The sequence below is a fragment of the Miscanthus floridulus genome, chromosome 9, assembly GCF_019320115.1.
Source record: "Miscanthus floridulus cultivar M001 chromosome 9, ASM1932011v1, whole genome shotgun sequence".
In the NCBI taxonomy this organism is placed as follows: Eukaryota; Viridiplantae; Streptophyta; class Magnoliopsida; order Poales; family Poaceae; genus Miscanthus; species Miscanthus floridulus.
The window spans coordinates 72,609,631-72,633,556 of NC_089588.1; the positions used below are offsets into that span (position 1 = coordinate 72,609,631).

At 41.8% G+C, this 23,926-nt stretch overlaps 1 protein-coding gene across 1 annotated transcript; it reads left to right on the forward strand.

Annotated features, from left to right (window-relative positions):
* The first annotated feature begins 10,698 nt into the window (after positions 1-10,698).
* LOC136482135 (transcription factor CSA-like) lies at positions 10,699-13,168 on the forward strand. The gene is made up of 2 exons (XM_066479378.1): positions 10,699-11,060; positions 12,114-13,168. Exons 1-2 carry the CDS (start codon positions 10,898-10,900, stop codon positions 12,779-12,781), a joined length of 831 nt encoding a protein of 276 aa, XP_066335475.1. The 5' UTR covers positions 10,699-10,897; the 3' UTR covers positions 12,782-13,168.
* The last annotated feature ends 10,758 nt before the right edge of the window (positions 13,169-23,926 follow it).

The following is a 23,926-nucleotide window of genomic DNA, read 5'->3' on the forward strand; positions in this document are numbered from 1 at the left end:
CTGTACCTACCTTCTGTTTGTTCTAGCTACCGATTCGAGTAAAAGTACAACTGACCAAACATATATACAGCTGAGCGCTACAAATCTGGAGAATTGTAATTGCTGCTCTCTTCAATTCTTTGGCACTTATATTTAGGTTGTTGCAACTCCTTGCCACTTTTAACACATATAGTAGCTACATGTCTTTGGTTCCTGCAAGCAAAGAGAAAGCTAGATTGGGCAACAAAACTGGCTGTTTTATAAGTAACTAGACAGAGTGTTTAAGATGTCGGTTATAACATTGGTTATCGGATGTAGACATCGATCACGATATAAGTGTATAACTGAATTTATAAGTTCTATCCCAGGGCAAAGGCAAGACAGTTGGTTAAAAAGAATATGGAATTGTTGAGATGTTAATTTGGCGTGTAACCCAACCTTGCTTGCTTATTTGTCTGGCAAGCTCTGGTAACTGTCTTCCTTGCAATGCAATTAATAAGGGGTGTGATGTTTTATTTAGTAGCCTTCAAAAATATTTGCTGTTTCTAACATGTGAGTTTAATTATGGATACAAAATGTGTTTGAACTGGTCAAACAAAGATAGAGCTACATAGCTTGTACATTTAGGTAGCAATGGTCTCTGGCCTAATTTGATCCATGCCACTATGAAAAATCTGCAACTGAACTTTTTTTTTTGATAAACGAAACTTTTATTACTTCTCAAGAGCAATACATCGAGTTGATACAAATTAAAGCTTTGAAAAAACTACTTCTGGCCTTTGCTTTTCAACAGGCACACAACCACCTACAAAGACCCATACCAGCCCAGTGCCATTCAACCTTTGAAATTGTAATCACGCCACAATCTACGTCTAAGCGGCTCTATGTTCCCGTGCCCCTGTATGAGCTTTGATAGTTGATCCCAACACCCCATCTCTACTGTATGAGTGGGGCTGACGGGTGGGTCTCAAAGGAATGAGGAGTGGACAACACATCATCTGCATGGGACAGGTGTTGGTGCAATTTTGCAGACAGTCTGCCGCATGTGATGGACGGTACGGTGGTGCCAAACCGTGCCTGACAGACTGACTGATTGTGCAAAGGTTTCAACGGATGAGCCACTGTTTCTGGCGGACAATCCACCGGTGTAAGGTCCTAAATGGCTGGAGAGGGGTAAATAGCCTAATAAAATTTTTTACAAAGCACTAGAGCAACATTGTTAGTCAACTAAATAGCAAAGCTTTTTACTCTAGCTCTACTCAAGATTGCAAGCCACCTATCCAAACAATTCTAGTGACTATGATCTCTATATCAATCAATTTGCTAAGTCACTGCTTCTAAACTAGTTGAGCTAGCTAAACAACTAAACAACTAGCTACTCAACTAATTACACTACCAAGCTACTACTACACTAGGCAGGATAAATATGAAAGTAAATACAAGAGAGTGGAAGAGGGGTATACCAAAAGAACACAGACTAGATACCTCATGAGATCAACATTAAAACCAAGGTTCCAGTACCACTTGTAAATCATGCAAGTATATATATAGCTATCATCTTATGCATGCTAATTTTTATTTCATCAATCAAATTCTATAACTAGCATACACCACACAAGCATGTATATCAAATTTAAAATTTGTGCAAATGCAAACAAGCATATGTGAATGTACATTCAAATGCATCAAACAAGTTCATGAGCTTGCCCCCCTACTTGTGCGCTTTAAATTTTAATTTATCCCCTTATATTATTACTTCAATTGACCTCCTTCTATTGTTACTTCTCCCCCTTTGTCCAACATCTCCCCATATCAATCTCTCTCCCCTATCTTTGTGAATTCTTGTTGACGGTTGTTAACATCAATCATAAACCATCAACATATCCTGCATATATAATTAATTCCATCACCAAACATGGGTCTAGGGGTTTAAACTAATAAATTCCACAAGTTTTGGTGAATATATGAATGTAGGAGGATTTATCCAAAAAAAGCAAGATGGATCCAATCGCCAGAGCAAATCACGATCATCCGCGATGAAACCTACTTAGAAGAGTCTAGGATCTTCGTAGAAGGCAAACCACCAAGACTCGACCCCACCTGTAGACTGACCGGCCTATGGGTCCCACCAATCAGCCTCTCCTTCGAAGATTGGTTTCCCACCGCCTTTGAGAGTCCATCTCCGCCGTTGCTCAAGGTCGGTTTGTAACGAGGGCTCATATTTGACGTTGCCATAGATTCATAGGCCCACAGGACTCCTGGTGCCCCCTATAAAAGGCCCCCCATACACCCCTCTAGGGGCATGCTCATCACAGGATTAGATGACAACAATAAAGAGAAGAATAGTCCTCCAAGTTAGGATCTATCCTTTGTAAATAGCAAATAGTGAGATAGAGAGTGAGGGAAGAGTTTGGAGGAAGTGCCGGCCTATCGGTGCTCTCTTTGCGGCTTGTACCTGGGCGGATTCAAGTTCGACTTGAGCTTGCTTCTGAGATAATCAACTTCTGATTCAAGTAAGTATTGTGTTTATATTGTTCATCAGGTATTGCGACTCTCTTTTGAGTACTTTAATCCTTGTCGCTCTTGTGTTAAAGTAGTAATCGTAGTGCAAGCGTGGTGCTTAGACCTCGGTTAGGCTCTGGTTGCATTTGTCCCGCCTGTGTCGATTGAGGACCGTCCGTTGCATTGGATTCTAGTTAGGTCACAGACTTATTATCCTGAGCATATACTTGTTTATGGGAGTGGGAAGGCTCATTGCTCTCTTGTCGTGGGTTCCGGCTCTTTCCGGACCGACTGATTGGAGACAGGGATGGTGGAGGTCTAAGTGTCACACTGAGTCCGGGATGCAGGAGTGGGGGCTTAGAGTCCAAGTTTGGACGGGGACCTGGACCACTTGATAGGAGAGTTGTGGGTTAGTCTTGCTTGTGCCTAGGGTACAAGCGGCGCATGTGTTTTGGGGTACCTAGTTGTGATACATTGGTTCACGAATCGCCATGCAATACAGTATGACTTGTCTACGATCTTGCACCGTAGTAAGAACTAGAATATGAAAGGTGATAAAATAATTTTGATTACTTACCACCTGCTTGAAAGTAGCATAGGTTCTTACATAGAATGGTTAGTTAATGAACTAATGATGACTGCTAATAAAATTGAATATAAGGACGCACATTTAGTAATGCTCCTATAGATGCAATAAATCCACAAGCCAGATAGCCTTGCATATCCTTGGAGTCTTTTCTTTCCTCCTAATGGGTAAGTCTTGCGGAGTACAATTGAGTACTCAGGGTTCGTTCTACCCTGTTGCAGGTGACAGGTGGATGCTAGAGCTAACACTTGTGTGCAGAAACCTCCTAGTGGGCTCAGCGATGATTTCCTTAACATTGCAGACATATAGTTTATTTGAAACTTCCACCCAAAATATTTTACAAGGGAAAAACTTATAACATATTATGATGTATACAATGGATCATCACGTTAATGTTTAACTTGTCATTAAATGATTTTAGTTCCGCTGAAACTCTAATAACAAGGTTATATTCCACTGTTATAAACAATAAATATTATACTCTGATGTTGCATGGAAAGTGATGTAAGAAATGGCTAAAAGGTTATAAGCTTTATTCTCCCATTTATGATCCTGTTGAAAAATGTGGATTTTTGGGTTCTCCCATGGGGTGTGCTCGATGGAACTGCGTAGTTTAGTGTCTAATGGAAGACAAGTACTCCTAGGAGGCATTAGATTAGGCGGTTCTGCCACACTTGAAGAATTCCGAGCAAACGTAAGAGAGAAATCGCCAAAAAAGAAGATAAAAGAAGCCGAAGCCACATTAAGACATCTAAATGAAGAAATTCAAAGTGCAAGTCACAAATTCATACAAGTTGACTACCCAGGATCTATAGCAAAAGCCTCAGAAGAAAGAACTTCCCAAAGAGCATTCATGTCAATTGACTCAAGCACTCCTCTATCAAAGAATCAAAACTAGCACATTGGCCTTTGGGCTACAAATTCAATATGCTTCCAACATTCGATGGCTAGTCAGACCCAAGATAATTTTTTATAAGCTTTGAAGCAGCAATCATCTTAGGGGGAGGCGACCAGGCCACACTAGCAAAATCACTTGTCATGGCAGTCAAAGGACCAACCCAACAATGGTATTCTTCACTATGTCCAAAATCCATCTAATCCTGGGAACAACTCAAAGCAAATCTCCTCATTGATTTTCAAGGTTTCCAACCCACTGGACTCACAACTGTAGATTTATTCAGCTGCAAACAACAACTCAAAGAACCCTTAAGCCAATACTTTAGAAGATTTATTCAAATCAAAGCTCAAGTACCTAATGTCCCCAATAATGTAGTGATCATAGCAGCTATCAAGGGGCTTCACATGGGACAATGTGCTTCACACTTTGCTCGAGAACCACCAAACATAGTTTCAGAACTGTATGAAGTCATGCAAAAATTCTGCAAGTCGGATGATGATCACAGGAAAAGAGTAGAAGAATAGAGCAATTTCAGAGCACAAATCAAACCCAACAACAATTTCAATCAGCCAAGAACAAACAACTTCGAGCTAAGATCAACTCCCCCTATCATCAAGTTAACCAAATCAACTATGAGAATGCAACAATAGCTAAGAAGTCCAAGAAGAAAGTAGAACAATTCTACAACCATAGGTTATCAATCATGTCATCCAAGATCGACCAAATACTCATAAAACATATTACCCAATTCATTACAACCATTCTCAAGCAATGCTTCTTGGGCCACCATCTTCTTACAATAGTTTACGAACCAATTGCAATGTACCATCCAATGCAAAACCAATGGAGACAAGGTCATCCCCAGCAATCCAATGTTAAATCAACTCAGCCAAAAGCTTTGGCTGCAAATAACAATCATCAAAACAACCAATCCAAGCAAGAAAATAATTCTCTAGCGGAGTCAATAGTCAATGCCAACACAATCATACCAAGCAGAGGCAGAATATTGACAATAACAGGAGGATATCCAGAGAATTGGTAAAAGAGTTATGAGTGACCTAGGCCTTTTTATTCATGCACTTTTAGACTTTTAAAATTTTGCGTTTACCAAAGTTTACTCAAATTTGAAATATGTGCAAATTTTATTCTCATGTTTGGTATCTATGAAAATGCTCTAAATGTCAAAGTAGGGGCAAAATTCTAGAGTACTAATAAAACTCGGGCCTGCGTATTGACATCCACACATAGATTTAACTGTTCTCTTTTCACATGTCTAATATTACTGGATTGGGTCCACTCACTACTATGAAATGAAGCTTTCGGCAAAAACAATTTCAAAGGCGCTGCCACAAGGCCACGACGGTATATTGTCACCCTTGCTCGATAGTTTGTGGTGGCACTACATGCATACGATTAGTGTGAGGCAAGTTAAGAGTGCTTGACTAATTAAATCATCTTGCCGCTACTTGTACTTATCCTACAAGCTAAGTGGAATGTTGTGCTTGCTAGGTTGAGCAAGATAGCCCTAATGCTGCCAAGTAAGTCGGCAAACCATGCATCCATCTCCTCTATCATTGGTGATAGCTCCATGCTGACAAATATCTTGCAATTATTCTCGAGCGTTACCTTTCTTGCTATTAACGGTGGTGATTGTTCCTTTGTGCGTCCAGGGCCTTAGTGCCATCATAATGTGCGGCTGATGCTAATTGCTCTACAATGTGCTAGGCTAGTTGACCACTAAGGATCATGTGCTGATGATCATATCTTTTAGTTTGGGTGATTGGGATGACAACACAAGACTAGGACTAACATGTGCGCTGAAGATGTGTTACACATGTTATAACTTAGAGTGATCTAGTGTAACAAGTGAAGATGTGTCAATGATCATAACTTTTAGTTTTGGTGATCCAGTGTAGACTCTATAGTACATCCATGTGAGGTTTAGGGATTGAAAGCTTTGAGTGATTGAGCTAATACGCCCTTATGTCTTGGAGATCCAAAGTGCTTGAGGTCTTCATTGCCTTCTGGTCAAGGAGTGGTTGCCTTCAAGGTGATGACCCTCCATTCTTCATGTGGAGTGGCATCATATCGGTGTGCAGGGGATGAGGAGACCCCCTCCTTGAGAAGCTCCAGAGTGGATATGACATCTAGTAGAGTAGAATAGCCGAGTGGCAGTGGTTAGACTATGTGACTCACACACTACCGTATGGTGGTAGAGGCCTTGTGTGGAGAATCCAACACCATGATTGAGAGAGACTTGGTTACCGGGAGCGTACCTCGGTGGAGCTCCAATGTGGACTAGGGTACCCGAAGCACTGGACTGATCCAATAGCCGAGAAGGGGCATAGAAGTGCCTACTACTACACCACACTACACTTGGCTCTACACATTTACAGAGCTTACCTCTGTCCAGTGTCTGGCCCAATTCATAACTAGAAAGCTTCTCTAGTCCCTCACTAACCGGGGCTAAAAGTCCTGAAATCCCAAAATACTAAAATAAGAATAAGGCTTGCTATTATTAGAAATGTCCAAAAAATATTTTATTCATGAAGCAGAAACATAAATGTACTCCCATTAATGTGCAATAGGTGGAACTGAATTAGTCAATCCAAGTTGACATTGTTAATTTATACAGAACTTCTCTCTTTTCCTCGGTGAAGAATCTGTTTTGCTCAAACCAAAGGCAAGGAGAGCTTAATTTATCCTTTGTTTCTTTTGTGATATGTCTTTCTTGAGGATTCATCCAATGAAATCCCAATTTCCCTTGTTTTAGATTTCCCTTCTATTTAGATATGATATAGACTTAATTCTTATACAAGAAAACTCTTTCACTTCACTTTGTCTCACTTTCTCTAGAATCTCTGGTTGCTCTACCATTTATTTAATAATAGTCAGAGACTATTAAATAAAAAATAAAACACGTACTACTAATTAGATTAGAACCTAATTAAAATAGGATGGTTAACATATACATCCTAATGAGGAGTAATACTAAAAAAGAACTCTATTTCAGAATTAAGAAACATAATAACCTATTTTATTATTTACTATTTCTTTTTTTTTAATTTTTCTATTTTATTTAAAGTGGACCGCTTTATTTAAAATGAAAAACAAATTCACACACCAATGGAAGTTCCATGATCCATATTGATTCTTCTCACCAGATCTGAAGCGATGTATCAAATTATAACAAATGGATAGAACCAAATTGTTGAACTACATATATTGAGAGATGCATAGATCAAGGTACGTACCTGTGGAGCCCATCATTGGCAACCACAAGCACAGTAGCCCATGGTGCCTGATGCTGCAATAGTGCACGCCATCGGCAACTGCCTGGTTGCTGCCTTGGGGATAGACAAATGAATAGAAGGAAGCAGGACAATATGAATGAGAGAGAGAGAGAGAGAGAAGATTGATGAATAAGGGTAAAAGAGTTCTCGACAGGAAATGATAAAATTTCTAGTGTTGGCTAGGTTAGGGACATCACTAGTAGAGAAACGACTTTTGATCCATTTTGAAATTTGGCTTTAGTCCCGGTATTTTTCGCGCCTGGGACTAGAGAAACCTTTAGTCCCGGTTGGTAGCTCCAACCCGAACTAAAGGTCCCTGCCCAACGGCTACTGCGGCAGGCTTTTGCTATAGGGGACCTTTAGTCCCGGTTGGAGCTACCAAACGGGACTAAAGGTTAATTTTTACTCCCGGCTAGAGGCTCCGTCCGGGACTAGAAAGGGACCTTTAGTCCCGGTTGCTGTCTCCAACTGGGACTAAAGATCCCCTCCTATATAAAGAACCGCCCTGCCCGCTGAGCACGGGTGTCTTCTCCGTCCACACAGGTGATGAACTTGTGCAGCTTCTCATCTTCTCTCTCGTTACCATCTGCTAATCTCTAGTTTTCCCCATCTGTGTAGATCTAAAATATACTTTTGGTCTTGTAGAAGCTGTGATCTTGTGGATGTGGAATCGGAAGCCACAACCGAGGCAAATCAATCAGCTAGGTGAAGATTCATCCATCTCGTGGTGGTGATTCATGCAGATCCAGTCTGTGCGGAAGAAGGTTCAGGCGCAGGAACCCCTGCAGCCGCCAGAGAAGGCATTTCCATTTTCCCCTTTCCATTGATTTTTGTAAGAATAAATCCATGTAGAGATGCGGTGAATCCATCTGGTTTTTGCTAGCTAGTGCTTCCTTTCTTTAGTATATATGGACAAATCATTGCAGGTGCTTCGTTTCTTTAATCTAGGCAAGATTGCTATCGAATAAACAATTTTTTTGTTAACTAATATATAGGAAATCTTTAGATTTGGCATGTGGTGTTAGAATTTTTTTGTTGTTGACAAAATTAGCTCATACGGTACATTTGTATTCCAAGCTATTTTAGTTTATTATATTACTAATTTCATCTTTCTTTTGAACATTTGCATGTGTTATTTGGACTATCTGATCACGAAGAATGGAAGGCAAGGACTGTCTCGTCATGAAGAATGGAAGGCCGGCTGTTGATTTTGTAGTGGCTGGTTGTTCATTTTGTAAAAGCTAGAAGCTGATAGTATATTGCTCTAGTGCTACTGTTTTAGTAAATATTATTAAGCTTCTCGTGTGCTTGTGATTATTATTCAAACATTTCCTAGTGAGAATGTATACCGGGCATTTTGACTAACATGCGGCTACAATCCAAACAGCTACCACAACTTTTTATCTAACATTTATAATAATAAACCAAACAACAGCCATATTATAACAAAAAAAAAACCAAACAACAACTACCATATTATAACATTTATAACAAAAAAGAAAACTTTAGTTCCGGTTGGTAATACCAACTGGGACTAAAGGGCTGGCCCACGTGGCCAGGCCGGGAGGCCTCTTTAGTCCCGGTTGGTAGACTAAAGGTGGACCTTTAGTCCCGGGCGAGAAACCGGGACTAAAGGAGGGGCCCTTTAGTCCTGGATTTGTGCTCCCGGTTGGAAAAATGGGACTGAAGGGGTTTCCCAACCGGGAGTACAACTTGTTTGTGTACTAGTGCATGTTAATGTCTATGGCTCGTCTCATGGGTATCACCTCCTAGTTTGTAATACGAACCGGGATTAAAAACTGAATATCACTCCCCATTTAATTTATAATATCAATCATGTTACAAGCTGGTGATATATACCTGAGTATCACTCTGATCCTGCTCATAATACAAACCAAGATGGATACATATCATCTCTACCTGTCCTCCTATTATAGTAACCTGTAGCGATACGGCATGAGTGAAGTCCATTTCTCTAGTTGTGGTCATTTTCTTTGTGTTACGATCATGAAGATCCTTGTTAAAATGTGGATTTGCATGATTGAGCTGCAAGTTTGACATTTCTTATAAAAAATACATACAGAAATTAATTTGGTTCCTAGTTCCAAGATCGTTTTTCCTCATATATAGTTACAAGATGTCAATCCTAGTACATGCTGTGGACTAGCACATCTCTCTGCAGGCAGCAGGCTCACTATAAAGTATCAAGTCACCACGGTGCATGTGTTACTTCATATCTACCATACACATGAATTGTGAGCAACATGGATTCTTGAATACATTCCCCTTCTGTATAGCACCCCATGCTCCAAGACTTCTAATCTGGGGCATCTGATCATGATGCAGCCAACCACCTTTCGTGAATGCTAGCTCAGTAGCCATTACTATTCTTGCTATTTTTGTGTATGGTTGTAATGGCAGAGCTAACTAGAACGGTTTGCCTCATGGGATGGACCGAGAAGATGTTGACCATAACAAATATTTCTCCTACTAATTTCTTTGCCATGTAACTTTTCTTGAAAAAAATGCACATCTTGTTTCGAATGTCGTTCAACTTAAATAGGGATATAATGAAATATATTCATTCATTTATTTAAATAGATATCCTAATAGGCAAAAATAATATGGATGGAACCATATAAATAAAAGTAAGGAATAAAGTGTGTAATCAACCAATACTCACATTCACATATATACAACTTAATGCCCTAGAATTACAGTTAATAAGTATAATTCTAGGACATTAAATTGTATACGTGAGTATTATTTGATGATTACTTCCTTACTACGGTTTGTGTACAATGATTTGGCAACAATGTGTGTCCTACTACCAAAAATACTTATGAGTATAAAAATACTCATGACATTGTATTGTATCATCAAAATAATTGCTTTGTATTTTCTATCGGAAATAAATATCTATACATATTTGTATTGTACCGTACCATTAATCGTCTGTTGCACGTAATCATAGGTAGCCCATTTAGTTTTCTTATGAGTCATGCATGATCCTTCCCCTAATAATGTATATAACAGCGTAAACAGCTGATGTAATCATAGCCCATGCATTTAGTTTTCTGATAACTGTGGAAAGCAGATCTACAGTTCAATTAAACACTGACGGCATCTTTTATTGAAGAGAATATTGTTAGGGAAGTTAGACAAGAAGTACATTATAGAAGCTGGTAATCGGGGACAGGTTTGTGTTTGATGAGAGTTGTGAGAAGAGTGGTCTTTGGCAAATAGCCAAACAGCAGACAAGTTGGTGAGAGAGAGCGATGACATGTTGACACGTTATTACATAAGCATCTCACAGCCCTCTTGTCGTGTAAAACTAAACTAACGGGACCTTTCATCCAAGCCCTAGTAGAGGCTATATCGACCAATGTGTGTACATATATATGTGTGTGCAAACACCCTGCTGGTGCTGGCCTGGCCTTCTCACACACACACACACGCTCTCTCATCTCTATCTATCCCGTATCTCTAAAGACACCCCCAGCTTTTATTTGACTAGTCTGTAGATAATAGCCACATAGCTAGCCCAATCATACACAACTGCTCATCTCGCTCATCAAAGTTACTATCCAAAGTTCGTCGGCCAGGCATCGCCTTTCTTGTTCCTCCTGTGGCAGAGAGATGGCATCCTCATCGACAACGAATACACCAGATGGCGCCAAGTCGTCATCTTGCCCGAGAGGCCACTGGCGGCCTGGGGAGGACGAGAAGCTGAAGCAGCTCGTCGAGAAGTATGGGCCGCAGAACTGGAACTCCATTGCCGAAAAGCTGGAGGGGAGATCAGGTTGGTTTCTTTGATCGTCTGTGTTTCCTGTGCTTGTTCTCCTACCTTGTTTTCTTTCTGAAGGAAATTAAAGAAGTTGCTCCGATACACCATATGCATGTAGTTTTACTTCGTGCATGTGTGTTGATTTTGTGCCCGATCATGCATGTGCATCCTTGGATTTTATTAAGGTTTTCTTATTTTTTTCATACTTTTTAGAGGGGCTGATGTTTGACTTGTTTATATGTGTTATTTTGTGGGGGCAAAGATTTGATATCATGCGTGTGTGTTAGTTTGTGGGGAAATAATCTTTTTCAAGCACATCAAGAAAGCTAGCTAAATTAGTTCTTATTCAAGCAGATGACTTGTTCATAATCTTGTATGAACTAGCTATATTAGTTTTTTTTAATTAATTTGAGGAGATAACCTAAAGATAAAAGAATAATAAAGTTGTGGTGATGAGTAGTTCTGAGTTATTCGGTTTCATATAGTCTAACTAGAGGCAATATAACATATATTTGATTAGTCATCAAGATGAATTAAGAGTAACGTGGATGGTAGAAATTCAATATTATTCGATTACAGATGATCTCTAGAAGTAATTAAAAATCACACATGTTCTATAGTTTTGCTCAATTTTGACCAGTACCAAGCATCTTTATACTTCCCCACATCTAACTCAAAATTAGCCTCCAATTTCATTTTTTTCCAAGATGGAACTTATATATGTATAGACGAGAAGAAGGAAAAGATAGAGCATGTTGCTGTGAAACTCTATCTAATATAAAAATATAAATTCAACATGCAAGCACCGTTGGCGCTCATCTGACCCATGCACAACAAGTGCCTGCAGTGTCAAGAGTGGATCACCTACTGGAAAACTCTCATGCCATGTTTGCAATTAAATCTGCGAGGAAACATCTTTCTATGCCCTCTCTCTTTTAATCCTGTCCGTCTTTATTAACAAAACTAGACTAGAGATGGTTAATTTCAGATAATTTCCTGACATGCTGATTAAATTAGTTATTTTTTATCATACTAATTCGTGTGGAAATATTAATATATATTGTCAAGGCAAGAGCTGCCGGCTCCGGTGGTTCAACCAGCTGGACACTCGGATCAACAAGCGGCCCTTCACACAGGAGGAGGAAGAGCGGCTGCTCAACGCCCACCGCGCCCACGGCAACAAGTGGGCGCTCATCGCCCGCCACTTCCCGGGCCGCACGGACAACGCCGTCAAGAACCACTGGCACGTCGTCATGGCGCGTCGCAGCCGCGAGCGCTCCAGGCTCCTCGCCAGGGCCACGAGCTCCGCCGCCTCCTCGCCGTCCACTGGTGGGTACCTCTTTGGCGCCGGCACGCCAGCGACGAGCGCGCTCTGCTTCGGCTTCTCCAAGCTAGGTGGCAATGGCAGCGGCGGCCTGTTCAGCTCGCCTGCGGCTGCACCTCGTACTTCACTGTTCAAGAGCTTTGGCACAGCCACTGGCGGTAGTAAGGGCTTCCTGGGGGCGAGTTTCGAGGCGTCAGGACGGTACAGCAGCTACAGCAGCAAGCAGCCGACGGCACCTCTTTCCATCACCTTCTCCTCTCCAAGAGAAGCGCTAGGCATGGAAATCGGCCACCATGGTCGCCATGAACATCACCAAAAGGATTATCACGCCAGCGACAGCGCCGCCGATGAGCCACTGAAGAAGAAGGACGTGCCCTTCATTGATTTCCTCGGCGTCGGTGTGTCCTCGTAATTAATAATATTGCATTCTTGAAATACCAGCCAATCGATGTTGATCAATCAAGTGTATTGATCAGTGCTTGTTTGGTTATTATTAGGGCAAACTGCATGCAGTAGTAGTTGATAAGTATGCAGGGTTAGAGTTCATCATTGATGGTCACAGCGTTCTGATGATCATGTGCTAGCTGATTCATCAATCAAATAAGGCTCCAGATACATCACGCATGGTTATTTTCTTAAAAGTTATTTACTAATAGTCTACTGAATTCCATCTTGTGCTGTCTTTCTTGTGATGATGAGCTAGCTGGTCATCAGATCCAATGTGTTAGTCGTACTTTAGATTATTTGACATCTGATACTTAGATGGACTTTATACTACAGAACTAAAGATGCATGGTAGTGTCTATTCCTTCCGGTTTAATGTTCTTGCCAATAAATGCAAAATATAGATTATAATTCAGATGTTTAAACAGCGGCTTATTAAAAAAATATATTGTTTGCCCCAGCAATGATTAATCTAGTTTTCTTGTTTTGTGTTTGATTGAACAAGTTCTACTTTGAGGCTTATATATAGCTTTCACAAAATGTCTATTGCTGAGAAAGGACAAACAATTCAGTCGGTTAGTCATGCTCCAGGACATGATTGTACGTTATCTTCAGAAGAACATGTACAAACCAAAACAAAGCAGCCACAGAATTGTCCTTTATTACTTACAAATATATACCATCTTATTACTTACTTTGAGTGCATTTCAAATAATGATACACCATCAAAGTTGTGTTACATTTTTCTCTTATGGGATGACAGGCGTACAAACTCTAACCTCAGCTCCGGCTCAAATAGTTATGCACTGTACCTACCTTCTGTTTGTTCTAGCTACCGATTCGAGTAAAAGTACAACTGACCAAACATATATACAGCTGAGCGCTACAAATCTGGAGAATTGTAATTGCTGCTCTCTTCAATTCTTTGGCACTTATATTTAGGTTGTTGCAACTCCTTGCCACTTTTAACACATATAGTAGCTACATGTCTTTGGTTCCTGCAAGCAAAGAGAAAGCTAGATTGGGCAACAAAACTGGCTGTTTTATAAGTAACTAGACAGAGTGTTTAAGATGTCGGTTATAACATTGGTTATCGGATGTAGACATCGATCACGATATAAGTGTATAACTGAATTTATAAGTTCTATCCCAGGGCAAAGGCAAGACAGTTGGTTAAAAAGAATATGGAATTGTTGAGATGTTAATTTGGCGTGTAACCCAACCTTGCTTGCTTATTTGTCTGGCAAGCTCTGGTAACTGTCTTCCTTGCAATGCAATTAATAAGGGGTGTGATGTTTTATTTAGTAGCCTTCAAAAATATTTGCTGTTTCTAACATGTGAGTTTAATTATGGATACAAAATGTGTTTGAACTGGTCAAACAAAGATAGAGCTACATAGCTTGTACATTTAGGTAGCAATGGTCTCTGGCCTAATTTGATCCATGCCACTATGAAAAATCTGCAACTGAACTTTTTTTTTTTGATAAACGAAACTTTTATTACTTCTCAAGAGCAATACATCGAGTTGATACAAATTAAAGCTTTGAAAAAACTACTTCTGGCCTTTGCTTTTCAACAGGCACACAACCACCTACAAAGACCCATACCAGCCCAGTGCCATTCAACCTTTGAAATTGTAATCACGCCACAATCTACGTCTAAGCGGCTCTATGTTCCCGTGCCCCTGTATGAGCTTTGATAGTTGATCCCAACACCCCATCTCTACTGTATGAGTGGGGCTGACGGGTGGGTCTCAAAGGAATGAGGAGTGGACAACACATCATCTGCATGGGACAGGTGTTGGTGCAATTTTGCAGACAGTCTGCCGCATGTGATGGACGGTACGGTGGTGCCAAACCGTGCCTGACAGACTGACTGATTGTGCAAAGGTTTCAACGGATGAGCCACTGTTTCTGGCGGACAATCCACCGGTGTAAGGTCCTAAATGGCTGGAGAGGGGTAAATAGCCTAATAAAATTTTTTACAAAGCACTAGAGCAACATTGTTAGTCAACTAAATAGCAAAGCTTTTTACTCTAGCTCTACTCAAGATTGCAAGCCACCTATCCAAACAATTCTAGTGACTATGATCTCTATATCAATCAATTTGCTAAGTCACTGCTTCTAAACTAGTTGAGCTAGCTAAACAACTAAACAACTAGCTACTCAACTAATTACACTACCAAGCTACTACTACACTAGGCAGGATAAATATGAAAGTAAATACAAGAGAGTGGAAGAGGGGTATACCAAAAGAACACAGACTAGATACCTCATGAGATCAACATTAAAACCAAGGTTCCAGTACCACTTGTAAATCATGCAAGTATATATATAGCTATCATCTTATGCATGCTAATTTTTATTTCATCAATCAAATTCTATAACTAGCATACACCACACAAGCATGTATATCAAATTTAAAATTTGTGCAAATGCAAACAAGCATATGTGAATGTACATTCAAATGCATCAAACAAGTTCATGAGCTTGCCCCCCTACTTGTGCGCTTTAAATTTTAATTTATCCCCTTATATTATTACTTCAATTGACCTCCTTCTATTGTTACTTCTCCCCCTTTGTCCAACATCTCCCCATATCAATCTCTCTCCCCTATCTTTGTGAATTCTTGTTGACGGTTGTTAACATCAATCATAAACCATCAACATATCCTGCATATATAATTAATTCCATCACCAAACATGGGTCTAGGGGTTTAAACTAATAAATTCCACAAGTTTTGGTGAATATATGAATGTAGGAGGATTTATCCAAAAAAAGCAAGATGGATCCAATCGCCAGAGCAAATCACGATCATCCGCGATGAAACCTACTTAGAAGAGTCTAGGATCTTCGTAGAAGGCAAACCACCAAGACTCGACCCCACCTGTAGACTGACCGGCCTATGGGTCCCACCAATCAGCCTCTCCTTCGAAGATTGGTTTCCCACCGCCTTTGAGAGTCCATCTCTGCCGTTGCTCAAGGTCGGTTTGTAACGAGGGCTCATATTTGACGTTGCCATAGATTCATAGGCCCACAGGACTCCTGGTGCCCCCTATAAAAGGCCCCCCATACACCCCTCTAGGGGCATGCTCATCACAGGATTAGATGACAACAATAAAGAGAAGAATAGTCCTCCAAGTTAGGATCTATCCTTTGTAAATAGCAAATAGTGAGATAGAGAGTGAGGGAAGAGTTTGGAGGAAGTGCCGGCCTATCGGTGCTCTCTTTGCGGCTTGTACCTGGGCGGATTCAAGTTCGACTTGAGCTTGCTTCTGAGATAATCAACTTCTGATTCAAGTAAGTATTGTGTTTATATTGTTCATCAGGTATTGCGACTCTCTTTTGAGTACTTTAATCCTTGTCGCTCTTGTGTTAAAGTAGTAATCGTAGTGCAAGCGTGGTGCTTAGACCTCGGTTACTCATGGATGCACCCTGCATTCCAGATCAGTGGTAGATCGCGAGAGTGACACTCATTGAGTCCTTTATAGTCTACCTCCCGTCTATAGGTCAAGTAGGACGCGGTTGCGACGGAAAGCATCCTCTGTTGGTGTCTTTTCTTAGTAATGTCCCTAGTTAAATAGTAGAAGACATAGCTTACCCAAGTTAGAAATAGAGAACCTTAGTAGTCCTCTCTATACTCCTATTTATCCTTAGCCTTGTTGCTACCCCTAGTTAAGTTAGACTATAGTTAATCTCACACGTTTCTCTGTGGATACGAAACTTGGAATACTTCCCTGTGGAAGCTATAGCGGTATCCGTGTGCTTGTGGATCTTTATCTGTGTACGTCTAAAATATACTAACAAGCTTTCTAGCGCCATTGCTGGGAAACGGTTGCTGAATTAACTACGAACCTAGCTTAACTTTGTATCTTTTGTTTTAATTTTCTTTTAGCATGTATAACACACCTATATATCAATATGCTAAACCTACGAGCGCATGCCTAGAGCCACCAAAATCTTCAAAGCCTATCCTAACACCAGGCTATGATCTACGCCCATGTTTAAAAAAAATAATTCGGGAACTCATTCCCGAGAGAAGGCGATGGAAACCCATACTCACACCTATGAGAGTTTGAATAGATCTATGCATGCTTGCATATCGTTGGCATGTCGAACGAAACCTTAAGATGGAAGTTATTTCTGTTCTCTTTGACAGAAAGAGCTAAGCAATGGTATAATAAAACCGTAGGAAGTATGCAAGGAGATTGGGAAAGGCTATGCTCTAACTTTTGTTTATCTTTCTTTCCCATCTCTAGAGTAGTCAGCCTTCGAATAGAAGTTCTAACCTTTAAACAAAAAGAGATAAAGTCTCTTGGCGCATCATGGGATCATTTTAATAGTCTTATCACTATTGGCCCAGACCTTGCTATTCTAGACCTGATGCTTCTTTAACATTTTTATATGGGTCTTAGCAAGAATTCTGCACAATCCCAGCAAGGATTCTGCACAATCCCTTAATATAGCCACTAGAGGAGCTTTTGTTTGTTTGTCTGAAGCAAGGACTATCCTTGATAAAATTATTAGAAACACTCCCTGCACTAGCATTCATGATGAACTCCACGAGGAAGAGAAGAAATCATCCCCTGAACAAGAAGAAGAAGTTTTGATAGCCAAATCATAAAGACTCCAATCACAAGATTTAGCTATCAAGTCCAAACCATCAATACCCCAAAATCTAAATCCTCCAAAGAAAGAAGAAATTAAACCTTTGGAAATCCCTTTTGAAATTAAGGATGACCTCTTTGATGCTGATTTTGGAAGAACATTAAATTCTCATCTACAAAAGGGACCTTCAAGTGAATATAATTCAAATCCTCTCAGAAAGGGATCTCTTAGAAAGCATCCTAAATCAAATTCCTTTGAGGAATATTTGGAAAAACCCAAGGATGGAATGACAAGTGATGCCATAGAAGGAGAGCCAAACCATTTAGGAGCCAATCCTATCTTCTCACTATCTATGCCCATAACCAATATATGCTTTGAACTTGTTTTTTAAACCGATCCTTGATCCCGATTGTCAGAGATATGGGCCCGAGGTACCCTCACTGACCATATATCTAGCCTATCAATGGAGGACGACCGAGGAGGAAGCCTGCGAGGACTAAGCGCAACTACCAACTTGGAGATCATGACGTATCAAGGATATCTACCACCATCACAGCTATGGTAGGATAGAATTGATTTGTTGTAACCAACTAGGAATTCAATCTGTAGCACCGATCGCCCTCGTTGTAACCCTACCCCTCTGCCTATATAAGGAGGGGTAAGGACTCCACCATCGTCATGTCCACCATGACACCATCACCTCATTCCAATCTACCTCGTAGCTAGGAGCAACGGCCCCTATAACCGAGCATATGAATACAAGAAGAAGTAGCAACGGGATGTATGACTTTTTACTCGCTTCCTAGGGGCCCAAACCAGTATAAATTTCTATTTCTTGTGTGCAACCATCTGGTTCAATCTATGTGATCACATTACTAGGCATTGTCAGAACTAAACAATTCGATAGTTGGCACGCTAGGTAGGGGCCTTTCGTGTTTAGATTAATATCGTGTTTCAGATGGGAATCATCATCAACATCGACGACACCATGGAGAAGATGCAGCCAGGCAAGAAGATCACCTTCGGTAGCCTTGACTTGATCGCTGACTAGTTTGGGGACTTACATCTATAAGAACCCAAACTACCCATGGAGGAGGAGGAGCAGCCTCCCCCGATTTGCGCGCTCTTCACCAGATTGGAGGAAGTGTGAATGTTGGGCCCCATGCTCTCGCCCAACATCTCAACTGCTATGGACATGATGTATTCACCAAGCTCAGCCAAGAGAGTGATCTCAAGGCCACCCTCTAACTCTGGAGAGATCCAAACTGGACCCCCGATCGGATCTACAATTGCCACCCGATCACTTCCTTTCTATCCTCCCGACTAGATTAAGGGAAGCGGCGACAACTTACTCTAATTGGCTTCAACAAGCCCTGGTGGAACCCGCCAAACCTCGCACCAAGGATCACCTCATCTGTGGTTCCCACTCTCCCGAGCATTTCAACAACCTAGTTACCCAGTTCATCGGGATGATCGCTAACAGCGACGAAGACATGGCCGACACACCATAAGATTGGGAACATGTAGAGGACGACGAGCCTATCCTAGATCTCGATGAATATGATCAGTTCCTCCTCAATAACCCAGATTTAGAGGAGGAACTCGAGAAGCTCATGCTCGAAAGTGCCACTCCGCCATCGGGAGATGTCCCATCTCAGATACCCCATACGAGAACAGCAATGAAGCACGCCTCCGCCTCCTTTGTCAAAATGATGATATCAAAGCGGAGAACAATCACCTTCTCCAACAGTTCAACTAGTCTCCTGCCACTCAGCAGATTCAAGTTGAGCACATACACACAGCATGTGGGCAAAACTTGGCTAATTGATCCTATGGGACCATCAGGCTGCTTCAATCAGCTCCTAGGGCCGAGCCAATGATGCACCCAACAACACAAAAGTCGCAGTTCAGTCAGGACACCCCCGAAGTATGCCACAGGCCTGCTCCGCGTGATCGCCGACAACACCTTCTAGGGACCAGGGGCCGACCAATAGGAGGACCTAGAGGATATCGCCCCCAACCCAATTTATGGTCGACCAGGGAATGGGCAAGATGTTCGCTCGTTGATCAATGCACGGAAACAGGAACGCAATACTTGTGGCCCTGCCCAGCATTCAACAACTCCTAGGAAGCAGACTCAGCCGTCAATCAAACTCGAGTATACCATCCTGAGAACAGCTTTGATCCCTCGCAAGAGACAAGCCTATCAAGGCATGTTCGAAAGGATAATGAATAGCCCATGTCAAAATCATGGCTTCATTGTGAGCAACCTTGCCAAAGATTGCCTTGATTACCATAAGCGTGTCATTTTGGAAGCCAAAAGGTGGGCATATCAAGAAGGGTACTCGGGAAACCATGACAATGAATAAAGCCCCAACGTGGCTGCTAGAAGCTCCATGCTCATCTTCAGTGGCCCTCAAGCCTACCAGGATCGAAGGCTGCAGAAGCTGACTCACAAACAAATCTATGCGATTACACTGGCCGCCCCGCTATACCTACGCTTGTCAGAATGACCAATTACCTATGATCGAACTGATCATCCGGACTAGGTGGTTGAGGTGAGCTGATTCCCTCTTGTGGTAACTATGGTCATCGAGAACACGAGGGTGACAAAGATCTTCATGGATGGAGGCAGTGGCATCAACATCCTTTACAAGGATGCCTTTGACAAGCTCAACGTGGACATAAGGAAGTTGCTTGCATCACAATTCCCCTTCCACGACATCATCCCCGGGCAGCGCATCATGCCTCTAGGTATGATAGATCTCTCTATGACATTCGGCGATGCAGTACACTACCAAAAGGAGACACTCTCCTTCGAAATTGTCAACTTCTAGGGACCTTACAACGCCATATTCGGGAGGCCATGTTACGCCAAGTTCATGGTAGTCCCGAACTATGCCTACCTCAAGTTGAAGATGTTAGGACCATGTGGTGTAATCATGGTGTCGTGAAACTTCTAGAGCGCCTACCAATGCGAGAGGCATGCCATCGAGTACGTAGAGGTCAACAACATGGACTCAGGGGTTTCAAGTCTCCCCTGCTTGAGGCATGGGAAGTAGATCCTATCAATGACTCTGGGACAACAGCCTGCCGCCACCCTTGATCCATCCTCCTTGACTTTGCCACTGGCTTTGACCCCTGCAACCCTCGTCGTTGGATCTTGAGAAGGCAGCCAACGACCCATGGTTATGTTGGCATTTTATTTTTCTAAATTTTAGTTATCATTTACATCTTGCAAAGAGCATTTATTTGTTACATGAATAAACTGTGATCTCCTAAGTACCTTACGAAGAACCTCTCTGAGTTGCTCGATGGCTAATCTTTGTAGCTGTTGTGCTCCTGTCTAGCATGTTCACATGTTATACTAACTTATCAACGTGCTCAGGGGCTACAATGATAACCATACGTGTTGCTCACTCTTACTTTCTCAATCAATCAATGTCTCATAGGCCTTGAAATGGTATAAGTGACCTAACAAGACCTTGCATGGACTTGACCAAAGTGTTTCATCTTGGTTGAATAATCCCTAGGTAGTTGGTCCAAAGCTTAAACCAGCATAAAAAAACTAAAGACAATGAAAGATGGAGCATACAAAGTTGGGTACAGCACACTACAAGATGACCTTAAGCGCCGCCCAAATCTTCTGATGAGTCAATCATACTGCCCTGTACTATCACGGAGAGATCCACATTGTGAATTATGTCCTCGGAAGGCTCTATGACCTGTTGTTTGATCCAACTGTACAGCAAGGGATCCATGTCAACTTGTTTGCCCCTGATGGAGCCGATGTTTAGGTTAGTGTAGATTGTCCCGACGGTCACCAGCACCATGTGCACCCCGGTGGATATGTCATCGTACTAGGAAAATTCCTTCAGGCACCTTGGGATCCCCCTTAGCTAGGAAGCCACCTTTAACGAAGAGGCAGGGCCTCCTGGATAAGCATAGTCTGCCTAGCAGGTAGAATGGCCCGCTGCGACTACACTCCAGAGCTCATCTTCAAGGGATGTCATTCGAGACATGTACTTTGCCTCCATGGCTGATAGAGTCCTTGTGTGCAGCCGCTCAGCTTCAGTAGCCATGGCCTCTAGTTCACATAATCATACTTACACTTAGCAAGCTTGTTCTGAAGGCACCTCGCCTTAGCCGACTCTGCTATGAACAAAGTGTGTCAGTCCAAAAATCCACATACAATCGCAACACAATTCATTGCTAAAAACAAAACATACCTTGGATCTACTTTTGGAGCTTCTCTGTCTCTTCCTGAGCAAGTGCCTACTTCTACCTCTCCCTCCAGTATGCAAAGCCAGAGGCGTGGAAAACAGCCTTCTCTCGGGATAGCTTGACAATAGCCTCGTCAGCACCTGAAAAGGCATTAAAGGTTTTACGAGCCTCACCAAACACAAAGGAGAAAGGTCCTAGTGGCAACCCTACCTTGGGTCTCATCCTGATGGCACTTCAGGGCCACCACCTTTCTCTCCAGCTTGGCTATCCATGCCTTCACTTCATCACCCAGCCGAGAGAACCTCTCCTAGATGAACGTGGACCTGGCCAAGGAATTCTTCTGAGGATACTACAAGAGTAAGATGGCATAAGTCTTAGCTTCATTCAGAATGAATCAACCAAAGACTCAGGAGCTAGACCCATCAAGTCCACTGTGTGGCCCTGAGTATAAACTAAGAGCGATGCTCGCCTTGGTGCAACCACCAGTTTGGCGCTCTAGGGTTGGAACTCCCAACGCAGATCATACCTCTAGGGTAGTGCTAAGGGAATCCACAACCAAGATGATTTTGGTCTACACGGCATCGGCCAGGGCTCACAGCGTAGTAGACAGACTGTACATGTGCTTTGCCATCTTGTTTAGCTCTTCGAAGCTAGAGACAAGACGACGCCACTCCTCAACATCATCGAACAAGCTCTTGCCTTCAGTGTCGAAAGCTTGCAGCGATGGACCTCCCACTGCTCGTTCGGTCTGAAACTCGAGAGGGACTTGGCGGACATCATCCACCTTCAGAGGAGAGTCAACTCGCAGCAACACCCTCTCGAGGCCGTCCTCTAGAATAACTTTCAGGGATGACCCCGATGGGTCAAGCCCACGAATTGGCTCAATGACAGGCTCTTTCCCCTGGGTGCCCAAACTAGGAACCCAAGCAGGTTCACCCTGCATAGGCCCCACCTGGATCACCGAAGGAACATCTTCCCGAACATCCTCCAAGGGTGGCACGCCTGTGTTGAGACCAGTCACGAAGTCATTAAGAGTATGAACGACCCAAATCTTCTCTAAAATACTCAAATTCTCACTCTCATTTGGGCAAACCCCTAGAATATAAATAACCATTATAAACCATCAATGTAACATGTATAAGGGCTTAAATATAATCACCAATGAAGGTTTAGGGGTTTAAACTAATAAATTCCTCAAGTTTTGGTGAACCTGTATTTTCTGCAGGGTTTTTCTAGAAAACCATCAAGGTGGACCTTCCCTATGGTAAAAATATAAATAACAAAACTTGGAATATTCTTAGGTAAAATGCTACAATGGTATATTATCTGTGCGCTTGCAGATCCTTTTCATTCACATATTTATTTATTCTTCCTAGTCACATAATAAATAAAGAACTGCTTAGTATTATTCTAGTAGTAATGTTATGTAGTACCAACAAGTATCTCTAATATCATCACTAGGGATGACAACCTAGTAAAATTAGGAGATATAGGTTTATAATAGGTGGCTATTTAAAAACAAGTTACACTTTAATAAATACCAACAAGTATTTCTAGTGTTGTTGCTAGGGACTAGATTTAAAACTCTATTCTTAGTAGAGACACTAAGAAATTTCAACAAGCATTTTAGGCACCATTGTCGGGGAAGGTAGCTAGGCAAAGGAAGTATTGATAAACTTATACTTATTGATGTGATCGAAGATAACCATTGACCTCTACTCAAATAGGCTTACTCTTGTTTTGTCTACTTATGTATCTTAGCAGGGTAATGTATGACCGGTTTTGACCTTTCGACAAACTATGTTGAAGATCCAAAAGCAGTAATCAGAAGGACTAGAGCTAAACTCAAGAAATTTCCAACTTTAAAGTCGGAAGGCAACCATATAAGGCGAAGCTTAACACTAGAATTTGAAGCTATGGCTAACAGAACTCTCTGTGAATTCTCTGCTCCAAGTACGACCAACATCCGTATTGGACCGACAGTAAATGTTAGAGACAATGGATTCAAGCTCAAGCCAGCTCTCATCAACATGGTGCAAGCAAACCAGTTTTGTGGAAAGGCACATGAAGATGCGAGTGCATATCTCCAACACTTCCTAGAGATTTGTAGCACTTTCACCATCAAAGGAGTAACCCAAGATGCCATATTACTTCACCTCTTCCCATTCTCACTCCTAGGGAAGGCAAAGCAATGGTTCTATGCAAACAAAGATAGAAATACTACATGGGATAATTGCTCCACTGCCTTTCTAGCAAAGTTCTTTCCCATAGGCAAGACCAAT

What these genes read in the sequence shown, in the direction of transcription:
- LOC136482135 (XM_066479378.1), top strand. Translation starts at nt 10,898, where the DNA reads ATGGCATCCTCATCGACAACGAATACACCAGATGGCGCCAAGTCGTCA. An exon ending in AAAGCTGGAGGGGAGATCAG is followed by an intron (nt 11,061 to 12,113) that starts GTTGGTTTCTTT and finishes TATATTGTCAAG; the next exon opens with GCAAGAGCTGCCGGCTCCGG.